This window comes from Nicotiana sylvestris, chromosome 10, assembly GCF_000393655.2.
Source record: "Nicotiana sylvestris chromosome 10, ASM39365v2, whole genome shotgun sequence".
NCBI lineage: Eukaryota > Viridiplantae > Streptophyta > Magnoliopsida > Solanales > Solanaceae > Nicotiana > Nicotiana sylvestris.
The window spans coordinates 134,312,250-134,340,248 of NC_091066.1; the positions used below are offsets into that span (position 1 = coordinate 134,312,250).

Below are 27,999 nucleotides of genomic sequence, written 5' to 3' on the forward strand. Positions count from 1 at the left end.
TATCTTCAGACGTTGTTCCTAATTCCATACTTTGTAGAATTTTAGTAAACTCTGTAGTAGCTCATGACTTGTGACACCCCGGTTAGGGCTGAGTTGGGTTGGATTTCCGTATTTTATCTATACTTTCCGCTATTGGATATTATTAAACCATGTTTATACTATAATTGTGTTAATTAATTATCTTAAAAGGATGAATTGGGTTGAATGACTGGCCTTGTCTTCATGAGAGGCGCCATCACGACCAGGTTCGGTAATTGGGTCGTGACAGGTTGTGTGTTAGGTAGCAAATCAATACTAAAGTCTATTTCTTGTACTAGAGGCAATCCTGGTAAATCCTCAGGAAGTACATCAGAAAATTCTCTCACTACGGTAAATTTTTTATACTAACTGTTTCCTTTCTTGTATCATTTACAATAGCTAAGAGACCCAAGCAACCTTTCTTTAGAAGTCGTTGAGCCTTCATAAAAGATACAATTTTGCAAGTATATGGTACTTGACTCCCTCTTAGAATAAAACTGGGTTCATTTGGTATCTCAAACTTAACTATCTTTGCATGACAATCGACTATAGCATAGCAAGAAGATAACCAATCCATTCCCATCGGCATGTTAAAGTCAATCATATCAAGTACAATAAGGTCAGCTAGAGTATCCCTACCCTTAACCCGAATCTGACAAGCACGATACACGTATTCAGCTAACAAAAACTCTCCAACATGAGTAGCAACTAGAAAAGGATCATTCAATAGCTCGGGCTGTCTACTAAATCTCAAAGCAAAGTACGAGGACACATAGGAGTGAGTAGACCCCGGATCGATCAACGCAAGTGCATCAAATGAACAGACAGAAAGAATACTTGTAACCACTGCATTTGAGGCCTGAGCATCCTGTCTAGTAAATGCAAAAACTCCCGCCTGACCTCTACTAGCATTGCCTTGTCCTTGATTCACAGTAGCACGGTCTCCAGCACCTCGACCTCTATTTCTTGTACCTATACCACCTGAAGTATTACGAATAGTCTTAGTCGGTGCAGCTGACTGAATAGAAGCCTGGTTAAAATTTCTTGGAGGCTGAGGGCAATCCCTCAAGTGATGTCCCAACTGGCCACACCGAAGTTAAAACACGAAATTGGCCCAAATGTGATCTACTACGAGTCTGGCAGGCTGGAGTAGTGGCATATATCTGCCCAGAATTACGATGTCCAGAAGATGATGGTCCCCTATTACCTTGTCTGTCATGTGGTCTGTATGGAACCCAGTTGTTGTCCCTGATTTCCTGCTCTTCCATTTTCACTAAAATCGCCACTAAAAGCCCCTCCTGTCTTGGCTTTCTTACGTAAATCACTAGTTGCACGCTCCTCACATCCCTTGTTTTCAATCTTTCTAGCAAGGTCGACTATATCAGAGTAGGATAAAGTCTTCATCTGTGGGGCTACTGTAGTGTATAGACGACCAACCAATCCATCAACAAACCTCTGAACTCGAGCTTCTTCAGTAGGCACTAAGTGAGGAGAATATATAGCTAGCTTACAGAACTTAGTGTTATATGTTGACACATCCATATCTGGAGTCTCAACCAATCTCTCAAAGTCTTTAGCATATTGTTGCATCAGACTGTCTGGAAGAAAATGATTCTTGAACAACTTAGTGAACTTGTCCCATGTCAGTGGTGGTGCTCCTGCTGGCCTTCCTAGCAATACCGTTTCATACCATGTGTTGGCCATATCTTCTAGTTTGTATGTTGCGAGCTCCACGGCTCTCTCACTAGAACATCCAAGAGCACATAATGCCTTGAGTGTCCCATCCAAGAAACCTTGAGGATCTGCTGAGTTATAGGAACCTGTGAATTTTGGTGATTTCAATTTTAGGAACTCGTGTAGGGATACTTCCTTATTCCCGAAAGGCTGCGTCTGTGTAGGTTCTTGTGTCTGTAAAGTAGCCTGAGGAGCTGAACTTCCGCCCTGAGTAGGTAAAAATACCTCTAACACATTCAATAACCATGCCACTGCATCTGCAGGTAAGGCAATAGTAGGTACAACGGTTGGCACTGGTGGTGGAGCATTCTGAACTCACTGCTCTTGCACTTGATCTGGTATAACAGGTTGGCTTTGACCCATGTTCCCAACTTGAGGTTGAGGAGCAGTCTGTCTTCTAGTTTGATGAGCCCGAACTTGACCGCCACCCTGGGTAGCACCACATCCAGCACCACGTCCAACAGATGAGGGTGTGCGTGTCCTAGCCATCTGCGAAAGAAATATTCCAAAGTCAATCTCAAGTTATCTCAACGCACGATCAAAGAATGAAAGAAGGGAAAACATTCCTAAATGTTCAGTAGCCTTGAGATCATAAATATGGGCGCCTACATACCCATGAACAAGACTCTACTAAATATTACTCCATGATTCGGAACTTAAAGCCTAGCTCTGATACCAACTTTGTCACGACCCAATTTAGGATCGTGACCGGCGCTTAGGAGCTAGTGCTCCCAAGTAAACCTCATCGGAAATTTTACAGAAAATCGGACAGGTTTCTCCCATTTTTGGACCATCCCAAAAAAATTTCTGTCTCAAATCAGCAACCAAATATCCTAATAGCAATTCAAATGAGAAGGACTTTATCAATTAACTAAAATAAATATCTACCTTTAACAGTCCACCCACTAATAACTAGAAATACTACTTTATCTCCAAATTTTTATAAGAATGAACGTTACTCAACATAAGTCTACAATAACAAAGACTACTCAAGACACTAAAAGAATGACCATGGAGCGGCTCTAAGAGTTCAAAGAAAAGACCATAACAATTGATAAAGTTTCCGCCCACGCGAACAAGTGCGAGGCTCACCAAGAATTTTCAACTTGTGCGCTCTAATTAACGAAATCCTCGCCCGCGTCAAATGCTGTCTCAGAAAAAAATAATTAGCGGGGAATGAGTCGCTAGCTCAGTGAGTAATAACACTCAACCACAACCGTTTTTATTGGGGATAAGTCAGAAAACATGCTAATATCTCAAACATATAATATCAAAATTCCCTTTCAGAAAAAATAAATAATTTTCAATCTCATCATGCTTTTCTTGTAGTATAATACAATTAACAGTTCAGTAATAAGCTCGGTAACCACTGTGTAATATCAATATTCACATTTGGGAGGTCTCAATAAACGGATCATGTAATCGGTATAACTGTGGACTTCTTCGCAAGAAGTCAAATATAATGGTAGTCCCTACTCAAGGGAAGTCGGTAACGGTATGCTAGTTCTACCTTCCCACTAGCGAGGGCTATAACGGTAATCTGTAATTACAAGGTGCACCATGTTTAACGAACCCGCCGTTAGCTACGGGATCCTTCAATATCTACTCTCATTTATACTTGTCTCTGTAATCCGTATATACTCGTAGAAAATCTTTTAAATCTATATAGGGCATTTCAGTTCTTATCAAATCATATAATTTTATTTCGATAACAGTAAAACAGATCTAGTGTGCACATGTTTGTGTTACCTTGGTCCTATGCCTTTGGAAATTATCCACACGGCTATGAGCTTATATGCCCCCGTGAGACAAAGCCGGTAGCTACCCCATGAATCCTCTACATGAGGCTGTCATCATAAGGCAATGTGAGGTGCAGAGGAGTGATTATATAGCCAAGGCATATGGGTAACAAAACTGATGCTATTGTCCCCCTTATTTGTACATTTTCTAATTGTTGTATTTTTCTTTTATTTTATTAATAAAAACTAGCCCTAGGCGTTTACCTAGCAGATTGCCAAAAAAAAAACTATTTCGGTATCACATCGAGTAAAAGACTTGTCCCACATGCAACTCAAAATAATTGGTAACATATTCATCTTAAAAAATCATGTATAAATCATTCAAGTTATGAAAACACAAATTGCGGTAAGATTACTACTCACAGTACTCGTGCCAAAATACCAACTGCTTCACCTCAAGCAACTCGTACAAATTCCTCCAATCAATCTATAATTACATAATATCGATCCCATGTTAATTTTCTTATTTAGGCTAATTCATACCTATTTTAGAATACCCAATCATCGGGGTTCATGTTTGAGTCTTAATTTGTGGATTTATATTTACTCACATATGAGTAATTACTAATTTATCAACTCCAACCTATTCATAAAATTTATTATTCCAAATTTCATAAAGTTCTATTGATTCTTTAGGAAGAAAATTCTCAATTGTGTGAATGAACTAATGTAATTTCTATTACTCTGTAGAATCTTCCAATCAAGAGAATCGAAATTAAAATCTACCAGAAGAAGTTCAATAATACCCGTAAAAGACAATTAGTGCTTAAGATTCCTCAACAGTTATAGCTATGGCTCCAACGCAGTGCACCCACTTCTTCCTCCTTCTTTTCTCTTTTCCTTCTTTCTTTCTCTGCTTTTGTTTTCTTTCTTTTCCTGTTTCTCGTTTCCTTCAGAAGACAAAGCATCTTTGCTTTTTAAACCCTTAACCTTGGCAGGTTAAAAATTCTAATGGGCTTCGGCCCTTTTTGTTTTCCATCCTTTTTTTATTTGTTTATTTTTTATTTTATTTGCTAAATATCCAATATGTCCTTATTTAAAATATTAGGGCCCTACAAGAAAAGTTTAGTTATGGCAAGACAACAAATTAGGGAGAAGCTATTAAAAGGTAACTTAAAAATATGTTTCATTATTTACTGTTATATGCGCCAAAGAATTAGATTTTTGTTAAGAATTATTTAGAGAAATACGTAATGCGTTGAAATGTAGAAATATAACATAACCAAGTTTGTAGTGGTTTATTTTTTTCTTTAAGAATGACTTTCTAATTTATCTGTAGTTATTCTTCATCTATTTGAAGGGAACAAAGTATGACCTCTATAACCTCGAGTAACATTGGATCCGTAGTCTGTTTACTGGATATTTAGCTAGCTCCTTCATTTATTTTCTTATATCTCATTAATTGTCTAATCCAGTCACAGTGCCTCATGAAGCTCCAGAGTTAATTAATTAGATGTCACGGTGAGCGAGATGCCTACAGATTGACATCATATTGTACAATCAGTTATATTTAGTGTGCAATCTGATAAGTTGATAAACGTTGTTGAATGGAATAACATAGGCAACGTATACAGTGAGCGAAAATTCAATGTATGGTGATAGGTTATAAATATTTGTGCTTCATATTAACATGGTTCAATTTAATCTTTATGTTTGTCCGTCTTATCAATAAAATAATCGATTTTCCTGATGAGAAAGCCTAAGACTTAAAATTGATATATGGCAAGTTACTACGCCTTTTAATCTTTATTTTTCTGATGTATGTTTGTATTGTGATTAGAATAGTGACATTTGCAAAACTCAAGTTCTCTTAATAATGGATCCTCATCAAACAAAAAAATATCCTTTCATAACGACAGAAGCTTATGACAAGAATGCCAAACGACGTGAAGTGTACAGCAATATGACCATGGCTGAAAAGAATGCGCTTCTGCTGCAACGACGTCTAAAAAAAAAGACAACAACTAATCGTCTTCTTGCAAGTAAAACTTATGTCAATCCTGTTGAACCAACATCTGTAATGCCAGGTAATTTTGCTGCTGGAGCCTCTTGTTCTCTACCAAAAACATGTTAGAACATTAAATTCACTATATGTCTTCCCCCCACACACACACACACACACACATATATATATATATATATATATATATATATATATATATATATATATATATATACACACACACACACATATGAGTGCGCATGTGAAACAGTTATGCCCATCTGGTTCTCATGTTTGTTAAAAAAAATTCTTGCAGCAACCAATGAATGTGAAGTTTGTACGCCAACCGTTGTACTTCACAAGGAGAAAAATGTGTTGTACCCTTTTCATGTTTTTGAAAAAGGTAATCATGTAACCTTGATCACTGACAATTCTACATCTACGATGCTCAAATGTTTAATCCATAATCGTGTTGCACCAGGTTCTACATCAGGCACTTCAAATCAGCCAAGTGCTACATCCTTTGAGCCGATTTTTGTTGACGGTTAGTATGAACATAACATATCGTTTCTAATTTTTTGTTGTTTCATAATTTTTTCCACTCCTTAAGTCTGTTTGGCGTATGCAGGTCATGTAAAGAATAAGAAAAAATTGACTAATGTTGGTTATGGAAAAAAGAGAAATATGCCTAATAATATCCGATTATGCTCTGACTATGTTCCACTTAAAAAGTGTCAAATTGTGAATTCTGCTCGGCCAAAAAATTTCAGTATGGATCACCTTCATTTTGTTGTGCTAACGGTATAGTTAAGTTGACTTATCATAAAATGCCAGCTACACTGAGAAATTTATATCTAGGATCTTCCGCAAAATTCAAGCACTTCCAGACGTATATTAGAACGTATAATAATATGTTTGCTTTTAGCGCGCCTGGTGTCAGTTACGATAAAGATCTAGCCAAAAGAAATCGTGGTATATATACATTCAGAGTTCAAGATCAAATGTATCACTTTATAGATGATTTATATCCTGCAGAGAGAAGGCCTAAAAATTTGTAGTTGTACTTTTATGATAACAACAATGAGAATGATGTTGGTGCTATTCATGTACCGCACATTCAAATTTATACTCATAGCAATAGAATGCAAAGAGTGAACTACTATTTTGGGTGTTATGATCCTTTACAGTAACATTTATTATTTTCATATGGCCAAAGTGGGTGGCATTGTGGTATTAGAAAGTTTCATGGGGAAGAAAATATGCCTAAAAATTATGCTTTGTCTGATTTGGAACAACTACCAAATATAAAAAATTTCACCTCTGTTGACGGATATCTTAATATGGAAGATCAAGTTATGCAAAAAGGGAAACGAAAGAGAGATACAGTTTCAGTTCGTGAATACTACAATTACAAGCTCCAGATGAGAAACGATGATGAAGATGAACTTCTACATACAAGTAGATTACTTCAACAGTATTCGGTTGATGAATATATAAAATTGGAGACTCAAAGATTGGATTTTGTTTTCTTCAATCAAGATTTGTTCAGAATGGATATGTTAAATGGACTTCTTGACATTTTAAGACTTGGTGAACGAGATGCTTCTAATGTTGGAAAACAAACATTTCTGCCAAATTCATTTATAGGAGGGTCTAGAGATATGCGTCAACGTTATATGGACGCTATTGCATTAGTGCAGTATTTTGGAAAGCCTTTTATTTATAGAGAAATTTTCATAAAGCACTATCTTTTAGTAGTAATTAGCCATCTATAGATATCATTTGCTATATTACGGATTATAGATACCTTTTGTGTGGTTATAAGATGTATTTGATGTATTTAAGCTATTGTATTCATGAATACAGTAGCAAAAATATGCGTGAATCAGGGAAGTCCAACTAATCGGTTGTTGTATTCGAGTATATTCGACTGTATTCATGGAGCGAAACATGGGATTACAGCTGGACAGATTATTGTATTCAACTATATTCGACTGTATTCACGGCGTGAAATAGGGGATTACACTATTTTTAAAGCGAAAAGTGAATCAATTAACATAATAAACTCCAAATATAGCTCAACAAACTCAATTATAACACACAAAATTTGTATTTGTTATAAAAAGGATTCTCAACCGAAAAATACCCCAAAAATATAGCAATCTTCAGAGAAATTATATAATACAACTGAATACATAAATTATACTCCCTCCCTTTCAATTTATGTGAACTCATTTGACGGGCACGAAGTTTAAGAAAAGAGAGAAGACTTTTGAACTTGTGGTGTAAAATAAGGCACATATATTTTGTGTGGCTATAAATCATTGCATAAAGGTAAATTATTTCCAAATAAGGAAAGGGGTCATTCTTTTTGGCATGGACCAAAAAAAAAATAGGTTCACATAAATTGAAACGAAGGGAGTATTAATTAAAAAAAATATATGAATACATTCATGGCATATAGCGAGACAGTGAATAAAATGAAATACATATAACACAGCGGGATACATTGAAATACAATGAAAAAAAAAGACAGTGAATACAATGAAATACATAGAATACAACGAGATACATTGAATTACAATAAAAAAAAGACAATGAATACAATGAAATACATGAAAATACATTGAAATATATTAACAGAAAATTAAGTTGCTCAGCCCCAAACTTCGTCGTCTTTGTTCAAGAATAAACCCTAATTTCTGGCGAATCCGCCATTCACCGAAAGCCGGTAGTGAAAACACGACCCAATGGAGATTGTGGAGAGTGTGAGGTATGGCAAAGGCTCTTGATAAGGCTACTGTTGATGGACATAACATGGATAGTGGACTCAAAGCTATTGGGCTTACAAATCAGCGAGAGATCACTGTTGTGTGGAGCAAATCCACAGGGCTACCTCTTTACAATGCCATTGTTTGGATGGATGTCCGTACGAGTTCTATTTGCAGGTCTCTTCTAAATTTCCAACTTTTTTTCTGTTTCTTGATTTGGAACCAAATCCAACTTCGTTTTCCAATCAGAATCAGTATCTATTTTTCCCTTTAATGCATACACATTTGTTGAGAGAGAGGAGATAACCATAGAGAAATACTGGCGTTGAGAGAGAGAGAGAGAGGGTGGAGAAAAATTTGAAAGAATGAGAGAGAAAAATAATACAAAGAGTATTTTATAGCTTAAGAGTAGGAGGTAACCATAAATAGATATTTGGCTATAAAAATCAAAAGGTATCTATAGAATATAATTTTTTAAAAGGGTATTTATTTAAAATAAATAAGGTATCAACCTTTGCTATAGGAGGTAAAAATTTCTTATTTATAACGATGACATGTAACCCAGCTTGGCCAGAAATTGAGGAACATTTAGCACTTAGCGATGATGCACAAAATAGACCAGATTTGATTAGTCGCATATTTAGGGCCAAAATAGAAGAGTTGAAGACGGATATTCTAAAACGAAATATCTTTGGAAAAGTTGTTGCTTTTATGTACACTGTTGAGTTTCAAAAACGAGGTTTACCTCATGCTCATTTTCTTATTATATTACAGAATGACTATAAATTGTTGATAACTTAAGCATACGATGAAATAATTAGAGCAGAATTACCAGACGCTAATGCAGACTCAGATTTGCGTAAGCTTGTTCTTAAGCATATGGTGCACAGTCCCTGTGGTAGTTTATACCCAACAAATTCATGTATGAGGAAAACAAACGGGTTCTTGCAAGTTCAAATATCCAAAAATGTTTGTTGATCAAACATCAAAAGGAAATAATTCTTATCCAATTTATAGAAGACGAAATACAGGTGAAGTTGTGAAAGTAAGAGGTCATGACTTAGATAACTCGTGGGTCATCCCATACAACCCATATTTACTCGGTAAATTCAATTGTCATATAAATGTTGAAGTTTGCTCTGATATCAAAGTTGTGAAGTACCTTTATAAGTACATTTGTAAAGGACATGACAAAATTGCATTTTCTGTACAGAATAATGATGCGAATATATAAATAGATGAGGTAAATGAATATTGGTCTGCTAGATGGGTATCACCTCCGGAAGCTGTATGGCGTCTCTTTCATTTTCCTATTAGCAAAATGTCTCCGAATGTTTATCGTCTTCAACTGCATCTTGATGGACAACAACTTGTTTCTTTCAAGAAAAATATGGATATAAATACGATTGTAAACATTCCCATGATTAAAAAAACTATGTTGACCGAGTTCTTCTATATGAACAAAACAAATGAGAATGCCATGAAGCTGAACTTATTGTACAAAGAATTTCCTGAATACTTTGTGTGGTCCTCCAGCGATAAATTTTGGGCACTTCAACAGCGTCGTTGTACTGTTGGTCGCGTTGTAACTTGTCATCCAACAGAAGGAGAATGATATTATCTTAGATTATTATTGATGCATGTGCATGGGCCGACATCGTACGAGGATCTTCTTATGGTAAATGGAGAACCTTGTAGTTCATTTAAAGAATCTGTGGAAAAAAAGAGGATTATTACAGTGTGATAACAGTTTAACGGAATGCATGTCTGAAGTAGCAAGTTATCAGATGCCATATAGTTTAAGGCGCTTGTTTGCTACATTATTGGTACACTGCAACCCTACCAATCCAAGAGAACTATGGGAGCAGTTGAAAAGTCTATGTCTGAAGATTATAAAGTGTTACGGACTATTGAAACAAAAGAAATCCGATATCAAGTTCTGAACCATATCAATGATATTTTGCATTCTATGGGTCACAATGTAAATGAATATCAACTCATCCCACAAACTATTAGGCTTTCCGCAGCAGCGAAAGAAGCAAAAGAGATTCACTTTGAAAGAATTATTACTGTAAGTGAAGATGAAGTACAATTGCATAAGAGACTAAATAAAAATCAACTGACAGCATATGATGTAATTATTAATAGAGTATTTTCCAACAAAGCAGGCGCATTTTTCATTGACGGACCAGGAGGAACTGGAAAAACTTTCTTATACCGTGCTTTACTAGCAACTGTATGGTCTATGGGATATATCAATTTGGCAACTGCGACTTCTGGTGTCGCTGCTTCTATTCTCCCTGGTGGGCGTACTGCACATTCACGCTTTAAAATTCCTATTGATGTTAACGAGAATGTCAGCTGCAATATTAGTAAACAAAGCGCACTTGCAAGTTTAATTCGTGATGCAAAATTGATTGTATGGGATGAGGCATCTATGGCAAATAAAAGAATGCTAGAAGTTTTGATTTGCCACTAAAAGATCTCATGGATACAAATATTTTATTCGGTGGAAAAGTAGTTTTTTTTTGGAGGTGATTTTAGACAAACTCTTCCCGTTGTGAGAAATAAAAAAAGGAAGATTTTATTAATCAAAGTTTGTTATATTCCAGCATTTGGGCCAAGCTAAAAAAAATACAATTATCTGAGAATATGAGGGAAAAAATAAATCCGGCGTTCTGTGATTATTTGCTAATAATTGGGAATGGACAAGAACGTCTTAACGCAACAAACAACATTGAAGTACCAAATTCTTTAATTGTGCCTTTCACAACTGAAAGAGAATCTTTAGATAAACTATTCACCATGACATATCCATATTTGAATTCATCTGGTTATGATGCTTCTTGTACATACTCCCGTGTAATTTTGACAACAAAAAATAATTTTGGCGATGAAATCAATGATATGCTTATTGCTCAATTTCCAGGAAAGGCAAGAACATTTGTTGGTATTGATGAGACCATTGAATCTGTCAATCAATAACAATTTGAAGATCTATTGCATACTTTAAACCCTGCAGGTTTGCCTCCGTATATATTATCTTTGAAAAAGAATTGTCCAATTATGTTATTACGAAACTTAAATCCATATGAAGGTTTATGTAATGGCACGCGATTAAACTGTTGTGAATTTAAAACGCATGTTCTAGGTGCTAAGATTGTAGCAGGTGATTTCAAGAATACGCATGTATTTATTCCAAGAATACCATTATTATCATCAAATGATGAAAAATTGCCTGTTCAATTCAAGAGAACATAATTTCCAGTAAGATTGTGCTTTGCTATGACTATAAATAAAGCACAGGGTCAAACATTAAATTTTGTGGGAATTTATTTGCATGAACCTGTATTTTCCCACGGCCAACTTTATGTTGCCTTATCTAGAGCAAAGAGTTCAAACTGTGTGAAATTGTTGATTCAACCTCCCACCCCGACTAGCGATGATGATCATTCTACTTGTAATATAGTTTATGATGAAATCATTCAAAAGGCAATCATGTGATGTTTCTTACTACAAGATGATTCTCTAAGTCTTTTGTTCTAGAGTGGATGATTCCTCAGTGGATTATACTTCGTTTGTATCTCTAAATATTAACCAACAGGTATTTTCATCTTCCATCTGTTCATCTTGATCTCTATCTAATATAATATGATTGCTTTTTTTTTTTTGTAAAGAGTGATTGAATTATTCATTTATGTAATTTCTTATTTCTCTATCTGCTTTGCTAATTCTCTGCTTTTCTTTTGGGATTGTTGTTTCCTGAGATCCCCATTTAGGTTTGTTTTCCATGCTTCCTGGCTTTTTTGACTTCTACGCTCTCCATTGGTACCTTTTCTAAGTAAGCTTTGCGGTTAATTACTACAAATTAAATTATTTATAAAAACTTTGAAGTTTCAAAGTTGCAATTACAAAATTGCATCATGTATCTATAGAAGATTTTAATGGAAATACCAGCTTCTGTTTTTCTTTTACTTTGTTCTTCCAGTTATATAACTTTATTCATTCTTTAGTGTTTACCTAAAATAAAGAAGTGTTAAACAAGATTGATGAATGGTTGTACGATGAATTACTAATCTTTCTAGGACATTCTGCGGTCATTGAAAATTATAACTGGTGACAATTGATTAATCATTCTACGATTGTTCTCGGTGCAAGATGGAGGGCTAATATATTTTTACTAGAATATTACATATAGGTAAAGGATATTACATTACTGTAGCATGATGTTTGTAGGTGGTGTTCTAAAAATTTTTGCTTTCTCTTTAGAGAAATATAATATGTATGTGATGATAAATCTAATGTTTGGAAAAAGCCAAAAAGAAAACGAGAGCAAAACAAATGCATTCCGAAAGCAAACACAAGCCTGATATGTCTACAAATCTGCATGTTTCATTTCTTTCGCTACTTGCTACTTCTCAATTTCGCCAACATCTATTTTGACTCTTTGTCTCCTCTCCGGTGGATCTATGAAAAATTAGCGCTAAACTTCTCCATGATTTTTCCTTGCAGTTGGTGAGCCAATCAAGAAAAACTTTCCAGGTTTGCTTCTCTGACTGTGACGACCCAAAGGGTTATCACTTGCTTTCAGTTGATTTCTGTGTCTTTGAGGCCTTAAAAGCCTTATTAGAGTTGCCTCAAATTGCGTGCGCAGTTCGGGCACGTAGCCGGAAAGCTTAAATATGAAACTCTGTGAAAAAGAATTCTAAGTTTTGATGTTAAAAGGAATAATCTTGACTTTGGTCAACATTTTGGATAAACGGGTTCGTGATTAAACGGTCCCGGAGGGTCCGTAGGAAACTATAGGACTTGGGTGTATGCCCAAAATCGAATTCCGAGGTCCCAAGCCCAAGAAATAAATTTTTAAGTGAAATTGTTTTCATAAACTGATTAAGGAAATTTGAAATGAAAACTAATTAGAAAGCAATGGTATCGGGCCCGTATTTTGGTTTCGGCACCCAGTACAGGTCTTATATATGACTTGAGTCATTCCTGTGAAATTTGGTTAAAACGGACGTCGTTTGACGCGATCCGGACCTTAATTGAGAAATTTGATGTTTAAAAGAGTTTTGAGAAATTTTAGTGATCTCGAGGTTTAATTCAATGCTCGTGATGTTATTTTGGTAATTTGATTACACGAATATGTCCTTAGGATCTTTTTGAGGTTGTGTGTATACTTGGGTTGGAGTTTCGAGGGCTCGGGTGAGTTTCGAGTAGGTTCCGGGATGCCTTAGGCTTAGAAAGTCAGGTGTTGCAGGTTCCGGAAGTCACAATATCTGAACCCTCTAGTGCGGTCCGCAAGAAATCGCGTGCAACCGCAGAGGGGCCAGCGCGGCCGCAATCGCCTTTGTGCGGCCCGCGGTGGGAGCTTTGCGGCCGCAGTCGCCTTTGTGCGGTCCCCACAGGGTGCTCAACTGCAGGTCTTCAGGGAGGGACTAGCGCAGCCGCGGTCGTCTTTATGCGGTCCGCGGTGGAGGCTGTGCGGCTGCAGTCCATTTGATGCGGTCCGCACTGGGTGTCTGAGAGGGGGTATAAATAAACGGGAATTTCAGTTATTTTTCACTTTTCAAAATCCCAAAACATAAGAGGCGATTTTTCAAACAACCTTTCTTCTCCAAAGCATTGGTAAGTGATTTCTAACTCATTTTCTTCACTCTTTAACATCTTTTAACATGATTTCAACTTCAAATCAAAGATTTTCATGGGGGAAATTGGGTGTTTTGGGTAGAACCTAGGTTTTCTAAAATTGGGGATTTGGACCTCAATTTGAGGTCCGATTTCAAAACAAATTATAAATTTGGATTCGTGGGGGAATGGTTAATCAGGTTTCAGTCCGGACCTCGGGTTTCAACCACGTGGTCCCGGGGGTGATTTCTGACTTTTGGGTAAAACTTTAGAAAACTCATTTTCATGCATTGGGGTTGATTCATTTAGCAATTATTGATGTAATTAAGTAACTTGTTACTAGATTCGAGCGGATTGGTGGTGAAATCAAGGGGTAAAGCTATAGTTGAGACTTGAGTGGTGATCAAGACATCGAGGTAAGTGTTTGGTCTAACCCTAACTTGAGGAATTAGGAGTTGAGTCATACTTGCTACTTGCTTCTTGTTGAGTATGACGTATAGGCATGGTGACGAGTATCTATACGTTGGTGTCAAGCATGACTGTGAGTCTTAAATTGAAAGTTGTTGTGTTCTTAAATGACACTTGGTTTCTTTACTTAATGATCTTCGATGACTGAGCATTTTCAATAATTGAACTGAGTACAAGTTGAGTTAAGATTGGTTATAGCTGATTCTCCCTTGTCGGGATGACTAATTCAATATTGTTGTTGCCTTGCCGGGAAAATTATAATATTGTTGTATTCCCTTGCCAGGAAGTTATTATATTATTTATGTTCCATTGCCAGGATTTCTTGTGATTGTATAATGAAATGTAAAAGGGAGCGGGTGCTACGCCTACCACGAGAAATAATGAAATGGGAGCGGGTGGTACGCCTACCACAAGATATAATGAAATGGGAGCGGGTGGTACGCCTACCACTAGATATAATGAAATGGGAGTGGGTGGTACGCCTACCATGAGATATAATGAAATGGGAGCGGGTGGTACGCCTATCATGAGATATAATGAAATGGGAGCGGGTGGTATGCCTACCACGAGATATAATGAAATGGGAGCGGGTTGTATGCCTACCACGAGATATACTGAAATAGGAGTGGGTAGTACGCCTACCACAAGATATACTGAAATGGGAGCGGGTGGTACACCTACTACAAGATACGAGAAATAGGATCAATTGCACGCCTGCAACAAGATGAAACTGAAAGTGAAAGTTTCTTTATTTCTCTTTATCCGTGTTAGAAGTTAAATTGTAGTTTCCTTACTATTCTTTGATATTCTGTTTTATCTGCTACCCTCGGAGCATGTTTCCCCTTTCCCAGCTTTGATTGCTTATTACCTGTTTACTTTTCCGCCATATAGTATATAACTGCACAAGTTTATCTGGACTCTGGTCCTAGCCTCGTCACTACCTCAATGGGGTTAGGCCAGACATTTACCAGCACATGGGGTCGGTTGTGCTGATATTACACTCTCTGCTCTTTTGCACAGATCCAGGTCTTGGACAGCAACAGTAGCGCGGGAGTCAGCTTTCAGTCCAGTGAGACACCGAGGTAGCCTTGCAAGCGTCTGCATGCCCGGCGTCTCCTCTATCTTTATTTCAGTCTGTTATCTTATGTATTCGAGATAACAGTTTATATTTTTCTTTCAAACGGTTGTATTTAGTACTCTTAGAAGTTCGTGAGTAATGTGACACCGATTCTTGGGTAGAGGCATATGTTGATTTTCGTATTATTGTTTGGTTTCTTTAATTTAAGTCTTCCGTATATTCATTAAATTCCGCTGTGTTCATGCTATCACTTATAATCGTTAAAAGAAGTGATTTGTTAATGAAATAAGCTGTTAAGGATTGGCTTGCCTAACTTACATTAGTAGGCGCCATCACGACTACCGAGGGTGGGAATTCCGGGTTGTGACAAGTTGGTATCAGAGCTCTAGGTTACATAGGTCTCACAACTCACGGACAAGCTCAGTAGAGTCTGAGGGATCAGTCGGAGACGTCTGTATTTATCCCCTAGAGGCTACAGAGTTATGAAAATCTCACATTTATTCTTTCTTGTCGTGCGGATTTGTTCCTCAAATGCTAATTGGATTTCTACACTGTTCTTTCGTAGATGGCAAGAACACGCACTTCCTCATCCTCCGCTCAGCAGCCCGAGACCCCAGTAGCTGCTCCCACGAGGGGCAGAGGCCGAGGCCGTGCTAGAGGCCGAGGTAGGGGTAGATTTCAGCCCCAAGTAGCAGCCTCAGTGATGGAGCCTTAGGTTGATTTTGATGAGGAGGTTCCAGCTCCAGCAGTTCCGGTGGGCCCAACTTAGGTCCCAGAGGGGTTTATTGCTACCCCAGTTCTTCAGGATGCTCTGGTTCGATTAGTGGGACTCATGGAAAGTGTCACCCGAGCGGGCTTGCTTCCTGTAGTGCCAGCCGTCTCTCAGGCTGGAGGAGGGGCCCAAACTCCTGCTACTCGCACTCCGGAGCAGGTAGCTCCTCAGATTCAGACTCTAGCGGTTCAGCCAGTTGGAGCAGTACAGTCGGGTGTGGTAGCTCAGGCCGGTGATGGAGCGGCTGTCCGTCGATGCTTTGTGGAGACTGGATAGGTTCACCAAACTCTTCACTTCTACTTTCAGCGGCGCTTCTTCTAAGGATCCCCAGAATTTTCTATATAGCTGTCACGAGGTTCTCAGGAACATAGATATTGTTGAGACCAATGGGGTCGATTTTGCTACATTCCGCTTGTATGGATCTGCCAAGACTTAGTGGAGTGATTATTGCTTAGCTAGGCCAGCCGGGTCGCCATCTTTGACTTGGGAGCAGTTTACAGTATTATTTTTGGAGAAGTTTCTCCCCGTTACTCAGAGAGAGGCCTATCGGAGGCAGTTCGAGCGCCTCCAGCGTGGTTCTATGATGGTCACCCAGTATGAGACCAGGTTCATCGACTTAGCTCGCCATGCTCCTGTTATAATTCCTACCGAGAGAGAGAGAGGGTGAGGAGGTTTATCGACGGTCTTATTTAGCCGATTCGTCTTCAGATGGCCAAGGAGGCCGGGAGTAAGATCACTTTTCAAGAGGCGTCCAATGTGGCCCGCAGAGTTGAGATGGTTCTGTCGTAGGGAGGTGGTCAGGGGTCGGATAAGAGGCCCCGTCATTCAGGCAGATTCAGTGGTACCTCATCTGAAGGTAGAGATTCATATGGTAGAGGCCATCCTCCTAGGCCCTTTCAGTCAGCTCTTCAAGATTTTCATGGTGCTTCAGGTGGCCGTGGTCCTCCGATTCAGTATTCTGATTAGCAGTCCTTTAGTGCACCACCAGCACCTATCAGTGCACCGCCGCTTCAAAGTTTTCAGGGTCGTCAGCCCCAGCAGCTGAGGGCTTGTTTTACTTGTGGCTACACAAGGCACATTGCTAGGTATTGCCCTCGGGCTTCGAGCAGTTCTCCGTATCAGGGTTCCCATGCTATGGTTCAGGCACCAGATGTTCCACAGCTCGCCCAGCCAGCTATAGGTAGGGGTAGAGGTGCTAGAGGTGGAGGTAGAAGTCCTAGAAGTGGAGCTCTGGCCTCCAGAGGTGGAGGCAAGCCAGCTGCAGGCCGTCCCAGAGAGGTAGTTCAGGGTGGTAGGGCCCAGTTCCGATGTTATGCCCTCCCAGCTAGGCCCGAGGCTGAGGCTTCAGATGCAGTTATTACATGTACAGTTCTGGTTTGTGATAGAGATGCTTCGGTGTTATTTGATCCGGGATCTACATACTCGTATGTGTCATCTTATTTTGCACTGTATCTGGTCATGCCTAGTGATTCGTTGAGTATTCCTGTTTATGTGTCTACACCGGTGGGTGATTCTATTGTGGTAGATCGAGTCCATCGCTCTTGTGTAGTTGTTATTGGGGGTCTTGAGACTCGTGTGGATTTGTTGCTTCTAGATATGGTCGATTTCGATGTCATATTGGGGATGGACTGGCTATCACCTTACCACGCTATCTTGGACTGTCACGCCAAGACTGTGACCTTAGCTTTACCGGGTATGCCTCGTTTAGAGTGGAGAGGGACTCTTGGTCATTCTACCCGTAGCGTCATTTCTTATTTGAAGGCTCGGCATATGGTCGAGAAGGGGTGCTTGTCCTATTTAGCTTATGTTCATGATTCTAATGCGGAAGTTTCCTCTGTTGATTCTGTGCCTGTGGTTCGTGAGTTTCCTGAGGTATTCCCTTCAGACCTGACGAGCATGCTGCTCGATAGGGATATTGACTTTTGCATTGATTTGGCTTTGGGCACTCATCCCATTTCTATTTCGTCGTATCGCATGGCCCCGCCTGAGTTGAAAGAGTTAAAGGAGCAGTTACAGGACTTGCTTGAGAAGGGTTTCATTAAACCCAGTGTTTTGCCTTGGGGTGCGCCAGTGTTGTTTGTTGATAAAAAGGATGGTTCGATGAGAATGTGCATTGATTACCGACAGTTGAACAAGGTCACCATCAAGAATAAGTATCCATTGTCGAGGATCGATGATTTTTTCGATTAGCTTTAGGGTGCTAAGGTATTTTCAAAGATCGACTTGAGATCTAGCTACCATTAGTTGAGGATTAGGGCATCCGATGTCCCTAAGACAGCTTTCCGCACTCGGTACGGGCATTATGAGTTCTTGGTCATGTCATTTGGGTTGACAAATGCCCCAGCGGCTTTTATGGATTTGATGAACCGAGTGTTCAGGCCTTATTTGGACTCATTCGTGATAGTCTTCATTGATGATATTTTGATATATTCCCGCAGCCAGGAGAAGCACGAGCAGCATCTCAGAGTGGTTCTTCAAACTCTGAAGAATAGTCAGTTATATGCTAAGTTCTCGAAGTGTGAGTTCTGTCTGAGTTCAGTTGCATTTCTAGGTCATGTTGTATCAGCAGAGGGTATTCAGGTTGATCCGAAGAAGATTGAGGCAATCAAGAACTGGCCTAGACCAACATCAGCTACAGAGATTCGGAGTTTCTTAGGATTGGCAGGCTACTATCGTCGGTTTGTGGAGGGGTTCTCATCTATTGCAGCCCCGATTACCAGGTTGACCTAGAAGGGTGCCCAGTTCATATGGTAGGATGAGTGTGAGGCGAGCTTTCAGAAGCTCAAGACAACTCTGACTACCTCACCGGTGTTGGTTTTGCCCACAGGTTCAGGGCCTTACACAATTTATTGCGATGCTTCCCGTATTGGACTTGGTGCAGTGTTGATGCAAGATGGCAAGATCATTGCCTATGCTTCGAGGCAGTTGAAGATTCATGAGAAGAACTATCCGGTCCATGATTTAGAGTTGCCAGCCATTGTTCACGCATTGAAGATTTGGAGGCATTATCTGTATGGCGTGGCATGTGAGGTGTTCACTGATCACAAGAGTCTTCAGTATTTGTTCAAGCAAAAGGAGTTGAATTTGAGGTAGAGGATATGGTTGGAGTTGTTGAAGGATTATGATATCACCATCTTATATCACTCGGGAAAGGCCAACATGGTGGCCGATGCTCTGACTAGAAAGTCAGCCAGCATGGGCAGTCTTGCTTATATTCCGGTCGGTGAGAGGCCGCTTGCGTTGGATGTTCAGGCTTTGTCCAATCGATTTGTGAGATTGGATATCTCTGAACCTAGTCGAGTATTAGCTGCACGGTTACTCGATCTTCATTATTGGAGCGTATCTATGATCAACAGTTTGATGATCCCCATTTGTGTGTCCTTAGAGACACGGTGCAGCGTGGAGGTGCCAAGCAGGTTACCTTAGGTGATGATGGAGTTTTGAGATTGGAGGGGCGAGTTTGTGTGCCTAATGTGGATGGGCTTCGAGAGTTGATTTTAGAGGAGGCCCATAGTTCCCGGTACTCTATTCATCTAGGCGCCGCGAAGATGTATCAGGATTCGTGGCAACATTATTGGTGGAATAGAATAAAGAAGGATATTGTTACATATGTGGCTCGATGTTTGAATTGTCAGCAGGTTAAGTACGAGCATCAGAGGCCTGGTGGACTGTTTCAGAGGATTAAGCTTCCCGAGTGGAAGTGGGAGCGGATTACTATGGACTTCATTACTGGACTTCCGCTGACTCGGAAGAAGTTTGATGCAGTTTGGGTCATTGTTGATAGGTTGACCAAGTCAGCGCATTTCATTCCTGTGGCAGTCTCATATTCATCTGAGAGGTTTGCTAAGATTTATATCCGGGAGATTGTTAGTCTTCATGGTGTGCCTGTATCTATCATTTCGGACCGAGTACGCAGTTTACCTCGCGTTTTTGGAGAGCAGTTCAACGAGAGTTGGGCACCCAGGTTGAGTTGAGTACAACATTTCATCCTCAGACGGACGGGCAGTCCGAGCAGACTATTCAGATTTTGGAGGATATGCTCCGAGCTTGTGTTATCGATTTTGGAGGTTCGTGGGATCAGTTTTTGCCTTTAGCAGAGTTTGCCTACAACAACAGCTACCAGTCGAGCATCTAGATGGCTCCTTATGAGGCTTTATACGGTAGGCGGTGTCGATCTCCGGTTGGGTGGTTTGAGCCAGGAGAGGCTCGGTTGTTGGGTACGGATCTGGTTCAGGAGGCCTTGGACAAGGTCAGGATCATTCAGGATAGGCTTCGTACAGCTCAATCTAGACAGAAGAGTTATGCAGACCACAAGGTTCGAGATGTGGCTTTTATGGTTGGTGAGCGGGTATTGCTCCGAGTGTCGCCTATGAAGGGCGTGATGAGATTCGGGAAGAAGGGCAAGCTTAGCCCTAGGTTCATTGGTCCATTTGAGATTCTTGATCGAGTGGGAGAGGTGGCTTATAAACTTGCATTGCCGCCTAGATTATCAGCCGTACATCCAGTATTTCATGTGTCCATGCTTCAGAAGTATCACGACGATCCATCCCACGTGATAGATTTCAGCACTGTCCGATTGGAAAAGGACTTGTTTTATGAGGAGGAGCCGGTGGCTATTCTAGACCGGCAGGTTCGACAGTTGAGGTCGAAGAGTTTTCCTTTAGTTTGTGTTTAGTGGAGAGGTTAGCCTCCTAAGGCATCGACCTGGGAGTCCGAGTCCGATATGCGTAGCCGTTATCCTCATCTTTTCCCCGACTCAGGTATTTCCTTCTTCTGTCCGTTCGAGGACGAACAGTTGTTTTAGAGGTGGAGAATGTGACGATCCAAAGGGTCATCACATGCTTTCAGTTGATTTCTGTGTCTCCGAGGCCTTGAAAACCTCATTAGAGTCACCTCGAATTGTGTGCGCAGTCCAGGCGCGTAGCCAGAAAGTTAAATATGAAACTCTGTGAAAAGAATGCTAAGTTTTGATGTTAAAATGAATAATCTTGGCTTCGGTCAACATTTTGGGTAAACGAACCTGGATCCGTGATTCAACGGTCTTGGAGGATCCGTAGGAAAATATGGGACTTGGGCATATGCCCGGAATCGAATTCCGAGGTCCCAAGCCCGAGAAATGAATTTTTAAGTGAAATTGTTTTCAGAAATTGATTAAGGAAATTTGAAATGAAAACCGATTAGAAAGCAATGGTATCGGGCCCGTATTTTGGTTCCGGCGCTCGGTACAGGTCTTATATATGACTTGAGTCATTCCTATGAAATTTGGTTAAAAACGGACGTCGTTTGACGCGATCCGGACCTTAATTGAGAAATTTGATGTTTAAAAGAGTTTTGAGAAATTTCAGTGATCTCGAGGTTTAATTCGATGCTCGTGATGTTATTTTGGTAATTTGATTACATGAATATGTCCGCAGGATGTTTTTGAGGTTGTGCGTATACTTGAGTTGGAGTTTCGAGGGCTCGGGTGAGTTTCGAGTAGGTTCCGGAATGCCTTAGGCTTAGATAGTCAGGTGTTGCAGGTTCAGGAAGCCACATTCTTTAAACCCTCTAGTGCGGTCCGCGAGAAATCACGTGCGACCGTAGAGGGGCCAGTGCGGCCGCGGTGGGAGCTGTGCGGCCACAGTCGCCTTTGTGCAGTCCGCACAGGGTGCTCAACTGTAGGTCTTCAGGGAGGGACCAGCGCGGCCGCGGTCACCTTTATGCGGTCCGTGGTGGAGGTTGTGTGGCCGCAGTCCATTTGACGCGGTCCGCACTAGGGGTCTGAGAGGGGTATAAATAAACGGGAATTTCAGTTATTTTTCACTTTTCAAAATCCCAAAACATAAGAGGCGATTTTTCAAACAACCTTTCTTCTCCAAAGCATTGGTAAGTGATTTCTAACTCATTTTCTTCACTCTTTAACATCTTTTAACATGATTTCAACTTCAAATCAAAGATTTTCATGGGGGAAATTGAGTGTTTTGGGTAGAACCTAGGTTTTCTAAAATTGGGGATTTGGACCTCAATTTGAGGTCCGATTTCAAAACAAATTATAAATTTGGATTCGTGGGGGAATGGTTAATCAGGTTTCGGTCCGGACCTCGGGTTTCAACCACGTGGTCCCGGGGGGTGATTTCTGACTTTTGGGTAAAACTTTAGAAAACTTATTTTCATGCATTGGGGTTGATTCATTTAGCACTTATTGATGTAATTAAGTAACTTGTGACTAGATTCGAGCGGATTGGTGGTGGAATCAAGGAGTAAAGCTATAGTTGAGACTTGAGTGGTGATCAGGGCATCGAGGTAAGTGTTTGGTCTAACCCTAGCTTGAGGGATTAGGAGTTGAGTCATACTTTCTACTTGTTTCTTGTTTAGTACGACATATAGGCATGGTGATGAGTATCTATACGTTGGTGTCAAGCATGACTGTGAGTCTTAAATTGAAAGTTGTTGTGTTCTTAAATGACACTTGAGTGCTTTACTTAATGATCTTTGATGACTGAGCATTTTCAATAATTGAACTGAGTACAAGTTGAGTTGAGATTGGTTATAGCTGATTCTCCCTTGCCGGGATGACTAATTAAATATTGTTGTTCCCTTGTCGGGAAAATTATAATATTGTTGTGTTCCCTTGCCGGGAAGTTATTATATTATTTATGTTCCCTTGTCGGGATTTCTTATAATTGTATAATGAAATGTAAAAGGGAGCAGGTGCTACGCCTACCACGAGATATAATGAAATGGGAGCGGGTGGTACGCCTACCACGAGATATAATGAAATGGGAGCGGGTGGTACGCCTACCACAATATATAATAAAATGGGAGCGGGTGGTATGCCTACCACGAGATATAATGAAATGGGAGCGGGTGGTACGCCTACCACGAGATATGATGAAATAGGAGCGGGTGGTATGCCTACCACAAGATATACTGAAATGGGAGCGGGTGGTACGCCTACCACAAGATATACTGAAATGGGAGCGGGTGGTATGCCTACCACAAGATACGAGAAATGGGATCGGGTTGCACTCCTGCAACATGATGAAATTGAAAGTGAAAGTTACCTTATTTTTCATTATCCGTGTTAGAAGTTAAATTGTAGTTTCCTTATTATTCTTTGATATTTTGTTTTATCTGCTACCCCCGGAGCATGTTTCCCCTTTCCCAGCTTTGAATGCTTATTACATGTTTACTTTTCCGCCATATAGTATATAACTGAACAGGTTTATCTGGAGTCTGGTCCTAGCCTCGTCACTACCTCGCCGGGGTTAGGCCAGACATTTACCAGCACATGGGGTCGGTTGTGCTGATACTACACTCTCTGTGTTCTTTTGCATAGATCTAGGTCTTGGACAGCAGCAGTAGCGCAGCAGCCAGCATTCAGTCCAGTGAGACACCGAGGTAGCCTTGCAAGCGTCCGCAGGTCCGGCGTCTCCTCTATCTTTATTTCAGTCTGTAATCTCATGTATTCGAGATAAACAGTTTATATTTTTCTTTCAAATGGTTGTATTTAGTACTCTTAGAAGTTCATGAGTAATGTGACACCCGTTCTTGGGTAGAGGCATATGTTGATTTCCGTATTATTGTTCAATTTCTTTAATTTAAGTCTTCCGTATATTCATTAAATTCCGTTGTGTTCATGCTATCACTGATAATCATTAAAAGAAGTAATTTGTTAATGAAGTAAGCTGTTAAGGATTGGCTTGCCTAGCTCACATTAGTAGGCGTCATCATAACTCCCGAGGGTGAGAATTTCGGGTCGTGACACCGACATTTCAACAAATTTTGTCGTTCTTTGATTAAAATATTTTAAGATTTATTATAACTTACTTGACACACTTTCCTATTATCCTAAAGTGTAATCCTTGGAGCTCTTCTGTCACGTGGAAAAGGTATGAAATTGCATTTGCAGGTAGTATAAAATTAACCTATATTCTTTTTTAGCAAATGAGCTATTACATTGTTTGATAAATGCTATTGGTGTTATCTTTGAATGAGTCATCAAGCAATATTGAGTTATCGATCAGTTTTTTTTTTTTGTTGCAAATGTGAGAAAATAAGAAGATGATATGTTACTATTAGAATGTGAAATGAATATGATATTTGATAAGGCAACTTTTGAAAGAATTTTCATTTTACATGATTGAATGGATATTCATATTTTCTTCCTTTAATTTGTTGGACTTTGTGTTTTTTATTTTGCCTGGTATAATGATTAAGCTCTATTCTCCTATTGTTTGCTAACTCACTGCTTTTAGGATTTTGGACAGAAATTACATAAAATTTTGGTATTTTTACTTCATTTATTTTATTTGTGTTAAAGAAAAGGCCAAAGCTGAATAATGTGTTGTTGGCTACTCAAAAATACCACATTCTGTTAAGTCGAAAGATTTCAGCTGTAGTTGTTGGGGCAGAATGTAAACCTATATTCCACCCAAAAAGGAAAGAACTTTACATCAATTAATTTTGCCCATCGAGAAGTTTGTGACTACTTGCATGTGCATATTAGATGAGGGAATACAGACATGAATATGGTAGGTATTTGATAAAACAAAAACACCTGAACAAACAAGGTAACATTAATGATGTAGTAAGAAATAGATTTATATATATTATTCTCCCTATAGAGTACTACATTTACTATTTTGCAAAGGAAAATAAGTAGTATATTCATCTAAAAAAAAAAATTAACCCCAAAAATAATATTTTTTTTGTTAAATTAATCAGTTTTATGTAGATGAGCAAATAAAGTTGTATTATTAATGTGATCATTAGGGGAATAAGTAAGTTGATGGCTTTTTTATAATGAAATATTGCAAAAGATTTCTTTTAATGTTTCTTGTTCACTCTATACATGTTTGGAGTACCCAGGTTTCGAAGTTTAATCACCACTACATATTCTTACAGTTTAATTTAACTGAGAATATACTGTTAACTGAGAATATACTGCTGACAAATATACTTCTGACTCCAATATTATTGCTGTAGTGTAGAAACACTTGGTGATGACATAACAGCTGTACGAAGGGATCATGAACACAGAACTCAAACTGAGAAAGGAGAATAAGAAATGATATAGCTCGAGAAGAAACCAAGAGAAAACAAATAACTCTTCAAGAAGACAAAGCCTGACAAGAAACGATCAAAGCAAAGACAAGATAAGTGTTTTTTTCGCTATCTAGAGAGATTTACAATGTGATATGCTCATTGAAAATTGGCACATATGCTTACACTTTTTATTTACTTTATTTCACTAGCTTTTCCTTCTACTGATGTGTAAAGGATATGCCTCCATCTCTGATAGAATCCAACACTAAAATATAGTTGTTTCATTATAAGGTCCACAATTGAATACAAGTAACTGCCATAAATACATGCAGGATAAGGTACTTGAAATGTCATTATTCAAAATTTGTATATTTAATCCGGCCAAGTGATTCCATCTTACTACTCAGAGATCTATTTTGTTTTGAGTTATTACTATATAGGCCTAATAAGTATATCTTTTTCCTTTGCGAGCAGCTCAAGTCTATCACGAGTTTATCTTCCCAGAACTGTTTGACAAACTTTTGCACACATGAAATATTGAAGAGGGGTTTCTATGTCTTTGTCATACTTTTTCATCTTTTTTCCATGCCGTCTAACTTCAGAGTTCAAAAGTGATTGAAAATGGATTTTGTAAGCATCTATGTTTAAGGAGATTCCCTGAATATCAAGTGTTGCAAATATGATTAAAGTAAAAAACACAATTGTACAAGTGGTATCTCAGCTGAGATCACAGATTTATACATTTATGGCAAAAGGACTTTCTAACTGTATGAGAAAAGATTGCTTAACAGATGCAACCCTTGCATCAGGCACTGGCGACTATCCTCTGACAACTATCCTGAAGAAAACATTCTGAATACATTAGAACTAAGTGATCGGGTTGGTCCCAATACCGGCTATATAAGCAGTGATTTCAAATCCAGAGGTATGCAGGGTTGTTCATATTTCCCCATTTGCTAATAGATTATCAACCATCTCATCTTCAGTTCCTGAGATGCTTTTCCAATTATGAAGCTTTGAGGTTCTCCTTGGCCATATGGACACTTGCAAAGAAGTTAGTCAAGCGCATGATTGAGAGGAGCTCTAACTCTGTTGGAAAGTATATTTCTATCCACCTTCGCTTTGAGGAGGTACAGTCTCTCTTCTTACTTCTGCTTGCAAAGGATTTTCTGGAAGTCCATTGACACTGTTGATCTACAATCTAATGATGCAAACTCCAACTTACATGTGAAGGACATGGTAGCCTTTTCATGTTGTATATATTTATGATGGAGGAGTGGTTGAAAAGTCAGAAATGGATGTGGTACGTGAGAAGGGATGGAGGAAGAAGTTCAAACAAAAATATCGTTTGATATTTTTAGAAACAGCAAAATGTTAGAGGCTGACATTTTATCATAGTGCACTCTTCTTCACAATGATCTTTCTTGATGAATAAAGGCTGGGGTTAAGATAGATACAGGGAGTAAATGTATCTTTCTCTTATTGTGTTTTTCTAACTACTCTGGTAATCGAAAGAGGTGAATATATTATTGGTATAACTTGTAGAAGCTTTATGTCTAGGAGAACAGCTTGTTAGGCTGCCAAAACCTGTTCTTTGCATTGGTGGAATCCTACAAGTGGAGCTCTAACGCAAAGTTCAAAGACAAGAAATGGATGGTCTATATTATATATGGTTAACTCCCTTTTTTGGTTTATTGGTCTCAAAAAATGACTTCTATTTCCTGGTATTATTGCAGTCATAGTCTAACATATGGTAGTCGTATATATAAATGAGGATGTGAGTTCAAAAGGGCATTAATATATGATTTTTGTGTTTCTAAGATAATCTTACAGATGAATGCATCTCACAAGTTTATTCACAGCTCTCTAAGTTGTTAATAATTATTGCACATAGTTTTTGTGGGTGTTAGATATCACTGAGTTTATTTGAGCAGATTGTACACTCTTATATGAATCATTAACACGCTTAATTCATCTTCATAGCAGAGTAGAAGACGTTCAGCTGACCGACAAATTACTAGAGGCCATTTTAGTGCCTGCAACAGTACCAACATGCTTGATGATTGGTCCAACATAATGAAAAAGCTGGATGGATAGGTGAAAACAGTGAGCATGTTGCTAAATACTGTTAGAATCACATTTTTGTATGTAGTTATGACAGTTAAATACAATCTCCCTTTAGCCTGTACTACTTACAAAACCTTTAAGTATACAAAAACCTTTTCCATAACATGTTTCTTTTCTATGGCCCATGATAGATTTAAGTACCTATGTAGCTTTATTAACAAAAATACTAAATAGTCGTTGGGCCTGGGGGCATACCCTCACTAGTCTAAGAAGAAAAGAACAAATCAGGGTTTGAAGAAGTTTCTTTTCTTTTTACTTGCATTGACGCTCCCCCAAGATATTATTTAAATGTCCATTTAACTTGAGAAATACGATCACTAGCAAACATTTTTCCCTACATAATCAACCAGCTATCCTTTTTGGAAGGAAAAATAACAGAGAGTGATTCATATCAAACATATTACCTTTTCAAAGAATTGAACAGCAGAGTCGCAAAATGAGTTGGCTCAATTAGTGACACGCCTTCGCCCCAGTGGCCTCCAAATTTCAACCAGCAACCAGCAAATATTTATTTTTTGTAGATTAAATATTAACATAATACAAAAAATATACGTATTTTATACATAACCAGGGTACATTTTTCGTATATTTGACTAGCAACTGCAATTACCCTTAGCCGACCGACCAGGCAAATGTGT

General features: G+C 39.0%; 2 protein-coding genes and 1 long non-coding RNA gene across 5 annotated transcripts; 2 read left to right on the forward strand and 1 right to left on the reverse strand.

Moving 5' to 3' along the window:
- Positions 1-364: 364 nt before the first annotated feature.
- LOC104217612 (uncharacterized) lies at positions 365-1,237 on the reverse strand. The gene is made up of 2 exons (XM_009767906.2): positions 1,226-1,237; positions 365-1,099 (listed from the first exon to the last, which is right to left on the reverse strand). Exons 1-2 carry the CDS (start codon positions 1,235-1,237, stop codon positions 365-367), a joined length of 747 nt encoding a protein of 248 aa, XP_009766208.2.
- Positions 1,238-10,122: 8,885 nt separating this feature from the next.
- Positions 10,123-10,743, forward strand: LOC104217611 (uncharacterized). Its single transcript, XM_009767905.1, has one exon. The coding sequence runs from the start codon at positions 10,123-10,125 to the stop codon at positions 10,741-10,743; it is 621 nt and encodes a 206-aa protein (XP_009766207.1).
- A 1,191-nt stretch (positions 10,744-11,934) lies between these two features.
- On the forward strand, positions 11,935-27,127 carry LOC104232612 (uncharacterized). 3 transcript variants are annotated; one of them, XR_011403075.1, is made up of 7 exons: positions 11,935-12,105; positions 12,777-12,806; positions 14,233-14,305; positions 23,526-23,609; positions 25,175-26,159; positions 26,249-26,364; positions 26,468-27,127. It is a non-coding gene; the product is annotated as an uncharacterized lncRNA (long non-coding RNA). The 3 variants fall into 3 exon arrangements; XR_011403076.1 differs by having other exon boundaries at positions 25,180-26,159; XR_011403077.1 differs by lacking the exons at positions 11,935-12,105; positions 12,777-12,806; positions 14,233-14,305 and adding an exon at positions 22,427-22,489.
- Positions 27,128-27,999: the final 872 nt, after the last annotated feature.

Bases quoted from the DNA above. Each gene is read 5' to 3' on its own strand.
- LOC104217611 (XM_009767905.1), top strand. From the start codon at position 10,123: ATGGGAGCAGTTGAAAAGTCTATGTCTGAAGATTATAAAGTGTTACGG.